Raw genomic sequence first — 13,092 nt, 5'->3', positions numbered from 1 at the left:
AGGAGAGAAGGGGTTTAAAACTACTGTAGTGAATGGGCTGGAGAATCAACTAGGGAAGACTAAAAGCATTCATTTACCACAGCAGTGGCCCAGTTTGGATCAGATAATTAATTTACAATAAATCCGAACAATTCAGTTGTGTGACTTCTGCCAATTCTTGTCCACTGGCACAGATTGAATATGTCTAAGGCCTGGTTCATCATTCCTTTCAAATCTATTATTCCTTACAACTTGAATATAACATCATTACTCCCATATCCCATATCCAAAACTTTATTGATATCATTAGATACGACAGGAAAGGAAAATTTATGGACTTTTCATTTGCATTATCTTTTGTACCCATTCTCTCAGTTCTCTTTCCATTACTACTCTACTCTTTTTCCTCAATATATACTTCATATTCCTACTGGGTTTATCTCTATGAACATAATCTGGTTATATTTCTCCTTGACTCATGAGCCTTCAATGTGTGGCTTGTGTCTTTTGAGTAAAACTCAAATTCTCTGACTTAAGGCCCCACAAAGCTGAATCCAACCTATCTTTCTAGTCTTATAGTCTCATTTCCAGTCAAACTATTTACTTTCTGTCATATACACTCCTGAGTGTTCAACATCTCTTTTTAGCATAAACTTTAGGTGTGCTTGAATTGCCTGTCTTTATACCTCTATGGTACTCCCATCATCTTTTAGGGAAACAAAGTCACTGTCTTCAGAAAGTTTTTTTTTTTTTAAATTCTCCAGTTGATATTAACTTTTCTCTCATTAAACTTCTCATTAGACACCCTTTTTATTCATTTGTCATGTATTTATTTGCATAGATTTTCTGATCCATTAATAAACTATAACTTTATTTTTACTAAATGAAAAGAAATGTTAAGAACTGAGAATGATTTTGTTTGAATGTAAAAATGGCTTTAGGTTAGTGGAAATGGGAACTTAGAAATTCTTATAGGATTTTTAGTTATTTTTTTTAGTTATGGAATTGCACCTAAAGTACTACTATTATTTTTATTAATTATTACTAATCATAATTACTATATTTGTTTTAATAGAGTGCTACTGCTAGTTGCTTACTGTCCTTTAATTTAAAGGTTTTGTAAATTATAGCATAATAATTCCAAGCAGATTTACCTTATCTTTAAATGGCTAGGTTTAAGAATAAGGACCTGAGATTTAATACCATGTGGATTAAAGAATTAAGGGATGTTAATAAGACTGCACCAAAATACAATAGTTTTTAAAGAGTCAGTATTGTTCTAACTCCTTAGCTGTAACCCATTTAAACAATGCCAAGAGTGCCAACCACAAAAATAAACCAGTACATTCAGAAGGTTTGGTTAAGGCAAATTCTATTACAATGTGCTACAGATGCAGACAGATATACAGAAGTGATAACAAACCTAAAACAGCAACTCAAATTACCAAAAATGGTAAAAATGCTGAGACATTTATTAACACTGAATAGGAAGAAAATAATGGCACATTATCATGAAGACTTTCAAAGAATAATCTGTAGCCTGGTAGGATAATATATACATTTTTAAAACAGATTAAAGCAATGTGAGCAAGTCAACACAAAATATTAGGTAAAACTAAAGATGTAGTTATAAAGAGTAGAAAAAGAAACAGAAAGAGTAGAAAAAGTAGAAAAGAAACATGATTGTATAAAGATTAAATTAAAAGAGAAAATTTAAAGGAGAAATTTCCTCAAAAAGCAAAAATGGATCTGCTTTACTGTTTCATTTACATAATTTATGGCCATAATGTTAACTGAATATTTGAAAGTAATGTTTTCATCATTAGTAAGCTATGTATGCCACAATTCTGATCCAATGTAACAGTATGTGTTTTTTATAGAAATGTTACAGCTAGGTCTCAAATGTTAAGTCTAAAAAATGCAAGATTCAATTAGTGCTTAATAGACCCATTCCATAATAACAGTATTTAAATAGCATTTTTGTGTTTTCAAAGTACTTTCTACGTCATTTTATTTTTATCTTAAAAATGCCCCTGGAGGTAAGTGTTAACATTATGCCCATATTACAGATGAGGAAATTAAGTGATCAGTCTAGGGTCACATGGCTAACAAGTATCTGGAGCAGAATCTGAATTCAAGGCTTCCTGACTCCAAGTCCAACATTCTATTCACTATGTAATCAGCTGCCATTCAACAAGTTATCCTAGAAAATTTTCATTTGTAACACAAAGTGGTATTAAGGATGATCACCTGCAGTTATACCAGTGAATTAACATTAGAAATACTTTCTAGTCTTGAAATAATTTTACAAATACCTCTCTGTTGAAGAATATTTCCGTATTTGCCCCTTTATAAATTCAATAGTAAAAAGCTGCGGATTTTCAAAGTCACAAATCAGTGCAAACACCTAATTTGATAAAAAATAAAAAGAAAAGGTTTTTAAATTTTATTGTTGAGTGGAATCTTCAGAAAACTTAACTAGCCTACAAAAGCAAAGGTTAATACGTAGCTTCCAAGCACTTGTCTGTGTTGCAGATTTCTGTGCATCATCTCAGCATGTAAAAAATGACAAATGTTTATGAGCCAATTTAGTTTTTATATTTATTCATTTAAATTTAAAAGTTCTGCATTTAAAAAACAGATTTCTGAATTGCTTAATTTTCTAAGCTAAAATATTAAAAATTACTTCCAAAAACTAATTTCTAACCTATAACTCACAAGGGAAAAAATGGGAAAGAATGCTTCTGTTTTGCCAATCTTACATAAATTGATAATGTTGCTACTGACCTCTCCTAAAGGCTTCAATGTTGCAATATTATAGGTTGCTGGATCACGTTCTACCAAACAAGTTTCTGTAAGAGCTAATACTCTTTTTACAGGTTCCTTTAAATAAAATACACATTGAAAAGTTAGTCAAATGAGAAAGAACAGATCATCAAAATGAAAAAAAAAAAGTTCATATTTACTGCAGATCTTACCGAATGTCTAGGAGATATTTTCTGAACAACAAATTCTGCTAATGATGTTATGGATTCATCGCCACTATATTTTCCAAAACGAAGGTTTAAATACTGTTCAAATCCTATAGGGTCTTTCCTGGTCCGCAGGGAAATGCCTATATAATTGCCAGCATGGTCAATTGCACTCCTGATGATTTCTTCCCTTTGTTCAGATGCAAATAGATGCTACAATTTTTTTTAATATTGAAAAGTCAGATATTCAATTGATTTTTGCAAAGGCATTTACAGACATTTAACCAGCAAAAGAAAAGCAGTTCGGAAAAGAAGCATTTCAAATAAAAGTAGGAATGTCTTGTGATATGTTATTGTAATGTACAAACATTCCAACTTATTTAAAAACCAAAGGATTTTCTGACTATAATCAAAAACATAAAAGTCACACACAGCATCTAAATATCTATTATGTGTTTTATCTTTTAAAATCTACATAGCACCTACTTTGTTATTCCCCTGACCAAATTCTGCTTTCCCTCCACAGCGTTCATGTAAGCAATTTTTCTAATAGATATTTAGTAAAGATAATTTAAGTAGTGATAGGAAAACTATTAAAAGGATAGGAATTAATGTTGAGCTTCTATTAGTAGGGCTAAATTCCTTGATGATCAAGAGTTAAAAAAAAAAAAAAGTCAATAGTAAGTCAATAGGCCATTCCCAACCCTGATGAGTAAACTATATACTGAGTTCTCATTTCTTCTATTTACTAGCCTCATGATCTTGGGCAAGCCGCAATTTTGAAAGGTTTTGTTTCATTTTAAAAATGAATAGGTTTTACTTTTAAAAAATTCTATGATTTGTTCTGGTTTTAACAGCCTATATGTTATTACTATAGTTATCCCTTCCACATTATGATTTTCCCCCATCACAGTTTTGACATATCTTGAATCAACATAAGAAATAAAATGGACATTTTTGGGGAGTTTTGTGGAAGGTACAGACAACACATAAAGTCAGCAAACAACATAGAAAAAGGTTACAAATACAAAAATGTCTAAAATATGTGTAGTATTATAATATTAATACAATATAAAAGAAAAAAAATTCAGACTTTTTCTCGGTATGAAGGGAGGTCTAAAAAACTTTATGCAGATTTTCCAACTTGTGGGGAGTACCATGTCCTGAACCCCAGCAATGTGGAAAGAATAACTGTGACAAATGCGTGACATGTTCAACATTTGTTATCTACTTGTAAACAGGACAAGTCAAAGCAGCCTTTCAGTAGGCTACAAGAATTTGTTAAAGGTTCCGAAACTCCAGAGTTGAAGTGTCTTTGACTACTAATGATGTTCAGATCTGTGAAGTCTTAAACACCAGACAGACCTCAAAATCTATAAGACTTAGATGAAGCTAAAGTGGGAGAAAACCTTGGCTTCTCTTTGAAAAAAGTTAACTTCATTTCATCTACTTCCTATCTATCAAATCCATAAGAATAGAAACTGTTATGGATAGAGTTCATCTTGGAGTCAAGAAGACTGGGCTCAGCCCTGCCCCTGCTATCAACTGGCAGTCTGAGCCTGAGTGAGACACTGGGGCTTTTCAGAGCCTGCAGAGCAGATACTAATGTGCATAGGCAGAAGAGCTCCCTCATTCAGAGTTTTTTAATAATAAGGAAATCACATTCAGTCCCTATGTCTGCCATCAAAATGATTAAAGAAAGATCTCAAATTAATATGAAATCATGACCAACTTAGGACAGAATCTGAGTGAAAATACAGCACTTTTCTTCCACTCCCCATCTAGGAAATTCTCTTTACAAGTACTTACCAATCTACTAAAGCCTCCATAAAGTATACAAAATCCCCCTGGGTAATCAGCAAGGTCAGCAAAACCTTCAATATTTCTGTAGTCATAAGAACAAAGGACTCTGTTGGTTGCAGGATTAATTTGGTCAAAACCTCCAGGAGTTACTTCTAAAATGACAGGTTTTCTTGTATCACTCCAGTGATGCTTAAAACAATTATACCTCTAGAAAAGGAAAGAAAACTGATTTAATATTTAGTTTTAAGCTTGCCACAAAAAAAGAGTTATACCTTCAATTCATAATTTATTACTGAAGTTGTGTTTCAGGTTTATTAATACTTGACAATGCTAATTCTAGCTAAAAACAATTTATTCTTTTCTATGTAATAAAAATATGATTTGCAATATAAAAAAGCCATGATCCTAGAATAATGCTGCAACATGAAGTTTAATTAAGCATACTTTTAAACTTGTTAATGACATTTTTGAAAGCCTTTAAATGAAAAAGTCCATCTAGTTAAATCCTGGCTAACTCTTCAAGAACACTAAAGCATACCATTCAAACAATTAATTCAGAACATTAATAGCATATATTATAAAGCAGCACAATGAAAAAATATTAGCCCATAATTGCAATAAAAGACTATTCCAATTAGAACACTATTCTCAATAATTACAAAGCATTTCCTTAAATAATGTTTGTGCTATTAAAAAAAAATCAATTTCCCATTCACAAAGTCTTTTCACACTCAGTGATCTCAAATACATGTTAAAAATATTCATTAAAATGGTAAAACACAATTCAGTAGCTAGTAGTCAAATGACATAACTATTCAAGAAACTTTATCCAAGATAATTTTATGGTAGCTAACATATAGCGAGAAAATATTTGCTTAAATAAAACAATCCTTAAAATATGTACCTCCAACTATTACCATTCTATTTCAATTGTTCTCATTAGGGAATATAGCCATATTGGGAAAAAAATAGTTCAGTGGTAACCAGAATTCATCAAAAAGTTTCTTCAAGCAATAGGCTCAATTCAAATATTGGAACTCATTTTTAATATTTTATCTTAGAAAATTAGGCATTTCAGAAATCAATTTTTTTAAATGCAGTACTATACTTTTTATAAGTATAAGAGCTTCATTGGCTCCTTCAATGGGCTATCAGTAACCAGAGGGACTCTGGGAAAACAGAGATGGACTCAAACAAAAATGTTAAGAGTGGTAAGATTAACATAGCAAGGCAACAGCAGGCTACTACTTTAACACCTTTCTTTTGCAAGAGAGCTCACTATACACCACTGGACCAAAAGGACAGATTTTTCTAATTTGAAATGTTCCTAAAGAACCAGGGAGTCTTACAGGAGGGATATTTAGCTGGATTCTAAGGTTGCATAAGTTTAAATACTTCTGAAGGCCAGATTTCAGGCTCAAATCTGCTGGCAAGTGACTTATTGGTCATTTGAAAATGTGTAGATTTTAAACTTCTAGCTTTAGGCTAAAAAAGGCTTCTAGAGTGATTGTATCAGCATTTTGAATAGTGTCCTCTTGAATGGAGAACTTTTGTTAAGAAGCAGAGAAAAGTTTAGGAGATATATATATATTTAGGATATATGTTTTCACATAATAAGTTTCTGGAGGTAGGAGAGAAAGAATGTTATAACAGTTGTCAGCCCTACAAGAAACCTACATGTGTATTTTTCTTTATGTTGTTCTGTCACAGGGCTACATTGCACCAAGAAATTAAATTCTTTCATTTTAAACAGTTAAAATACTTGCCCTTCCTGTGATTTTTCCTTCTGAAAAGTCAGTCCTAAATCTCTGAAATAAAAAAAAAAAGATATGAAAATGTGGCAAAATTTATAAAGTAGATTTCTTATTCATACCTCTCCACCCAAATTAAGCTAAAACTTATCCCAAGGTTTACCCATACCCAAAATAAAATATTTTATCCAAGGCTTTCAAAACCATAAATGAAATATCACATAAAATACATAAAACTTCAATAGAATTATATGAATCACATTATTTGATCATGTACTATTATTATCCAAAGATTAATGTAATCATACATGAATCATTTTTTGGCCCTCTGAGTATACAAAATCAAAAGTATTAAATCATAAAATGATTCTATCTTACTTAAATAAAGAAATAAGAAAGACTCGGAAACAGTTGGTATACTGATAAATATATTTTCTTACCAGTGCTTCTGTCAGAAGTTCTGTCCTGTGCTCAGTAGAAAACTTTAAAGTTTCTGACTTTTTCCCGCTTCCTTTTCGAAAAGTAAGGTTGAATTCTGTTCCCTGTCCCTTTCCAACAGGACTAATGCTACAAATATCTCCATAAGGCCACTGTTTAAAAAAAAAAAAAATTCATTCAACACTAATCATAAAATGAAATTCAATAACTCAGTATTTCATTGTGGCCAGACTCCTTTGGTATATGCCGATTTCAAGGAGCAGTTTCTCTAGTATGTATTAATGCTTTTGATGATTTTTGAGCCCTATCATTTTGAAGCTCTAGAAAGCAAAGTTAGTATGAATTTGTGTTATTACTTTAAACATTTTTTTTTTCGGTAGGGAAGGGAGCACAGCTCAGGAAGTACAAATTTACTAGGTGTCAAAAAAGAGATGGATTCAAATACTGCTTTGACACATGCTGCCTGGGTGACCTGGACAAAGACCCTGGACCTGCTATATTCCCCACCTGCATTTCAAGACGAAGATAAAAGTTCTAAATTTTGGGGAGAGAAGGACGTGACCTTTATGAAATCATAGAAGTAGTTCACACACTCAAATTTAAAGCTTTCCTGTGACTGCATGTTTTCTGGGTTTAGGGTGGGGCCCTAATGTTAAAGAAGCTTTGAGGAAAGCTACAGCATATGCTATGGACGGTGAACAATGTGGTACCATGAGAAGAGCACCTGGCTCACGAATCAAGAAATCTCTGGCACCTTCACTTCAATAGAGCCCACTGCCACAATCTCTCTCATACGTATACATAGTTGTCTACATGTATTCCTACTATCTATGATACAGTCAATTCATAATTTTGTAAATATGAAATAGCATAAAACAGTGACAAAAATACACAAATATCATAATAAAAAAAATAGCATGTATTTGCTTAATTGAACCTAATTACTTAATTATGATTTCCAAAGTTCATTTGTCAAAAAAGACAAGGTAAAATACAATCATCTTTTCAAGTATTTTTATATTTTAATCTTTTGATTAGAGTCAATACTTACAATTTCAGCCACTACTCCCAACAAACATTCCATAGAAATTATACAAGAAATGACTATATATGATCTTTATATAAGGATTGGGGAGAAAAAAATCCATGTTAAAGGTTAACTCCATGCCAATCAATAATCTCTAATTATATGGATTCCTATTGTGTTTTAAGTGCAAGGTACAGAAGGAGATAGGAGATAAACTATCACGTGTAAAAAAGAGCCAATTTTTCTGACTATATCATACAGAGAGCATATGTTTCTTAATAAAAAACCTCCTACTTATTATAAATATTTAACAGAGAGCACACCAAGGCTAAAAGACTTTCTCAATCCAGCCCTTCTGTCTCCAAGGCCTCATAGCCCTTGTCCATAGTCCACTTGTCCTCAAGCCCTCAACTCTTTCAATTCCTCCATAAGCTAGAAGCACATCACTCCAAACCATTTTTCTGACAATTATTCCCATCTATTCATGTCTACAGTGCAAAGATATGTGAGTCAGTTCAAATTGAATTATAAACAAAAAACTTGATACTTACCTGATTTGTAACTTCTAGGGTATTGGGATTATATGTAGTGATTGCATGGGTTCCAACTGAAAAGACTCGTTTGTACCTAAAATAAAGGAAATGTTTAATTTTTATTTTTCAATTCAATTAATCAACACGATCTGATTAACACTAAATTGAAAAATAAATTTTAAATAGGTTTACCAATGGTATCACTTTTAATATCCTTTGATGTTTTATAATACAAAAACACATTTTAGGCATAAATATAAATTTTAGTAAAAAGAAAACTATAGCAAGACATTTGAACAACTCTACATAGGTGTGGCACAGGCTGAATTGGTAGTTACTGGATCCCTAAAGATTTGAAATTAGAAAAGTTGATAAAAGATGGCACTCAGCAGTCTTTCAAAATATGCTTTGAAAAAAACTGAGGTAGAACAGAAAAAAGCACCGTGACTTTTATCTTTAAAAGGCATAACTTTAGTTAATAATGAGCATCAATGGAAGCATCTGCATATTTTATTAAGTTCCAAATTTGGCAGTGGAACTCACAAAAGAGGAAAAAAAGGTCTTCAACACAGAAGTTGAATTTTTTTGGAGGATTTAAGGAAGGACACATTAAGAATTATACAAGATGAGAAGGCGTGGATGGTTTACAATATCTAATGGTTAAATGATCAGCCACAGCAATGGCTTTTTGAATCTATCAAAAGTAATTTTTCCTTAATTCTGATATCTCTAAAATAGAGAACTCATACGGAAGCATGGAAGAAAGATCATTAGACTTGAAGATGAGAGACCCTTGTTAAAATCAAAGTGCTGACACTTTTACATAGTTACACTAATTAGTTACAATATCTCTGAGCCTCAGTTTCTATATCTGTAAACTAGAAAGGCTAGTAATACTGTATACTATTTACTTCACAAAATCGTTTGAATGTAAAGAATTACTAAGGAAAACTAGGACCCCCTACCTAGCTCTGACAATGGGTCTCATTTATGTGATCTTTTCTTAATATAGTGAGCATAATTTGATCTTAACTGCAGCATATGGTAGGAGAAATCATGCCCAAAAGAGATGAAAAGACATTAGACACATCTTGTGAAGAACTTTAAAAGCTAAATTAAGGAATTCTTGTAGTTTATTGAGAAGTGACATGGTCATAGGAAAATCAATAGTGGCGAAGAATGGACTAGAATGGGGGAAATTTGAGGCAAGACCAATTAGAAGGCTATTTTAATTATCTAGACCAGGGGTCCTCAAACTTTTTACATAGGGAGCCAGTTCACTGTCCCTTAGACTGTTGGAGGGCCAGACAATAGTAAAAACAAAAACTTTGTTTTGTGAGCCTTTAAATAAAGAGACTTCATAGCCCTAGGTGAGGAGGATAATCATCCTCAGCTGCTGCATCTGGCCCATGGGCCATAATTTGAGGACCCCTGATCTAGACTGTAATGAGAGCCTGAGCTAAGGAAATATCTAAGTGAATAAAACAAAAAATGTGACATACACGATGTTAAATTAAAGTTAAGGCTGAGGCTGTCTTCAACAATTAAAAAAGATGTTTATTTTCATCATTAGAAAGACTTTCTTTAGTGGAAATTTGTGTACCAATGAAAACAAAAGATTGGATTTATAACAAACAATCAGCAGCAGTTTGAATGGAGCTTAAAAAAAAAAAAGACTAGAATGAACTGAGAAATAAGAGAAAGCAGAAGTAATAAGAGTGGGTTGTCTAATAAAGTACTGAGAGAAATGGGATAGTAGAATCAAAAGTCACATACTGTCATTCATAGTATTATAGCTTAAAAGCCTGACTTGTAATTTTTCTATTTCTTCAAAGTAACATTGAATAGAACAAACAACAATTTCATCTGAATAAAAAATGATGTTCCAGAGTGTCTTGTTGGTTAAAATGGTCAAGTGAAATTATGCAATATGAGAATAAAGTTTTAAATGGTACTTTGGACTTCCTTTTTCCTTCACTTGGCTGAGATGTTGCAATTTTCAATAGCTTCAAAGTTAAAAATAAGTTTATATCTTATCTCAAATACATTTAAAAAATTGTTTTACAAATACCTTAGCTAAAATATCTATATAGTATGAAAGCAGTATCAGAAAGATACAGTATGTGCCTGTGATAGGGGGAATATGGTTCAAGAAACAGCCCTACCCCCCCCCCCCCCGGAATTTCCTTCCTTCTCTGTGCCATTTCTTCTCTAATTGTCCATAGAGAGTTGTAAGAATAATTAAGAAACCATTTATTAATCTTATTTCATCAACCATATCTGAATTAAACTGAGGATTTAGAGTTAAAATGGACCTATTAAGAATTGAGAGCAGCATCAATTGGGAACTGGCTAAATAAGTTGTGGTATATGAAAGTAATGGAATATTATTGTTCTACCAAAAAATGATGAATAAGCTGATTTTAGGAAATCCTGGAAAAATTTACATGAATGATATTGAACAAAACAAGCAGAACCAGAAATACATAACAGCAACTATGAAATCACTACAATAAACTATGAAAGACTTGATTCTTCTCAGTGGTTCAGTGATTCAAGGCAATCTCAATAAAGTTTGGATAGAAAATGTCATCTGCATCCAGAAAAAAGAACTATGGAGAATGAATGTAAATCAACACACACTTATGTTTACTTCTGTTTTATGTGGGGTTTTCCCTATTCCATGGTTTTTCCTTTTTGTTCTGATTTTTCTCTCCCAACATGATTCATAAAGAAATGTACATTAAAATAAAATGAAATAAAGTTCTTAAGAGATCCCTTAAAATAAAAAATAAAAAATTTTAAATTGAGGGCAGAATGTTAAGCAAAAATCAGAATAGGCCAGTACAGCAAATAAAAAGAGTAAAAAAATAGGACTAGAAACAAAGCCAGACAAACAGTATTTAGTCTGTGAGATACTTACTGAGACTTAAGTGTATCACCAACCACCTGAGGCTCAAACAAGAACAGAGTTACTTATTCAGAGATTTCACAGCCCTCCTCCATACATCCTTTCCCATAGTCTTTCTCATTCTCTGCAAGCCATTATAAATCTCACTAGGCCACACTGGGTTGGGGAACAGTGATGTTGACAAAAGGCAAAGTGAAAGTAAAAAATGAGGTTCTGGGGATCAAGGTCTATCTTGGACATAAACTGGCTATGAGGCCCTGGGCAGGTCATGTGGCCTCTCGTGGCTCTAAGCAACTCTACAAACTGCCAAGAAAGTTTAGACCTGCACTCTATAGGAATTCTCCTCCCCAAGGAATTCTCTGTCAATAAAATAGCTGACTCCATTCCTAATCCTAATCGATAAATTAGGGGGGTGGGGGAGAGGAGAGAGGGAGAGTTAGTCTAGAGACAATTCATTTCCTATTTTATTGGGTTATATATATATATATGTTATTAGATAATATACATAGTCTTTGCAAACCTTAAAACTATATAAATGCATACTTAATAGTACTAGCAACAATAAGACTGTGCTAGCTAATACTTTTGAAGATCACATTAAATAGCTGAAATGGGAGAAAAAAAATCAGTACAATAGGCATATAATCTAAAATAATGAAAAGAGATTAAAAAAAATTTATGTATACATATCCCTATATAGATATATATATAACTAAACTGGTCTATATATATATATATATATATATAGTCTATATACTCTGTGTGTGTATATGCATATATATGTATATACACACACACACATATATATACAGACTTACATATATGTGTATGTGCATATACAGGTTTAAGTGTCTATCTCATTCTTAAATTCTTCACTATTTTTTGCATTTAATATATCAAAATATTTAAATGTCCAATGAAATCACAAATCTGATTAAAACACAAATGTTCAGCAAGTAATTTTTTTACACAAACTCTTTAGACAAAATAAAAATCTAGTTTGTTCTCAAATGCAAAGGAAGCTTTCCAGGGTGAACATGCCCTTCTACTTTGCCTGGAAGCATCTGGCGCTTCCCTTCCTGTCTGAAAGGACTTTGGCCAACCAGGAAATTACACTTCAGGTAAGGAAAGAAAAATCTGTTTTTCTTTTATGTGAATCTTACTTCTCCCACAAAACTCCCAACCTGACACAGATAGTAAAACTGAAATTTTAATTGTAACCTCATTTTTTCAAGTGTAAAAATGGCTAAAGATGCAAAAACCTAAAGATGGTTTCACTAACAAAAGCAGGATTGAAAATTTGCAGTTGAGAGCAATTTCATTTTATACTTATTGTCTGTCGGGTTGCTAAGTGAAAAAAGATGACTATGTTAAGTTTAAAATAAAAAGTTATTGCTATTGGAAAGTAATAGCATAAAATTAAGAATAGAATTCCAAATTATGGTTTCTTATAACCAAAAAGAAGTTTTATATCTTTGCTGATATTTAGAACGAACACTGCTCTGAAACTTTAAGACAGTGAACATTCATTTTTAAGCTTAAAAACAATTATAAAGGAATACACTCTATTGACACCTCATTTAATGATTCAATTTTAATTCCCCCCTCTTTTAACTTAACATTAAATTTTAACTTTTGAGGCAGTTAAGTGGTGCAGCAAACAGCTTAGAGGCACTAC

The 13,092-nt window shown here is 32.2% G+C and overlaps 1 protein-coding gene across 1 annotated transcript in view; it reads right to left on the bottom strand.

Annotated features, from left to right (window-relative positions):
- Positions 1-13,092, bottom strand: part of DNAJC13 (DnaJ heat shock protein family (Hsp40) member C13) — a 108,629-nt gene that overhangs the window by 78,951 nt on the left and 16,586 nt on the right. The window contains exons 3-9 of the mRNA XM_051962344.1: positions 8,522-8,597; positions 6,946-7,095; positions 6,521-6,562; positions 4,761-4,961; positions 2,958-3,164; positions 2,767-2,862; positions 2,295-2,386 (exon numbers count right to left, since the gene is read on the bottom strand). Coding sequence (XP_051818304.1) covers positions 2,295-2,386; positions 2,767-2,862; positions 2,958-3,164; positions 4,761-4,961; positions 6,521-6,562; positions 6,946-7,095; positions 8,522-8,597 — 864 coding nt within the window. The remainder of the gene's footprint in view (positions 1-2,294; positions 2,387-2,766; positions 2,863-2,957; positions 3,165-4,760; positions 4,962-6,520; positions 6,563-6,945; positions 7,096-8,521; positions 8,598-13,092) is intronic.

This window comes from Antechinus flavipes, chromosome 5, assembly GCF_016432865.1.
Source record: "Antechinus flavipes isolate AdamAnt ecotype Samford, QLD, Australia chromosome 5, AdamAnt_v2, whole genome shotgun sequence".
NCBI lineage: Eukaryota > Metazoa > Chordata > Mammalia > Dasyuromorphia > Dasyuridae > Antechinus > Antechinus flavipes.
This window is presented reverse-complemented; position numbering and strand designations above follow the sequence as displayed.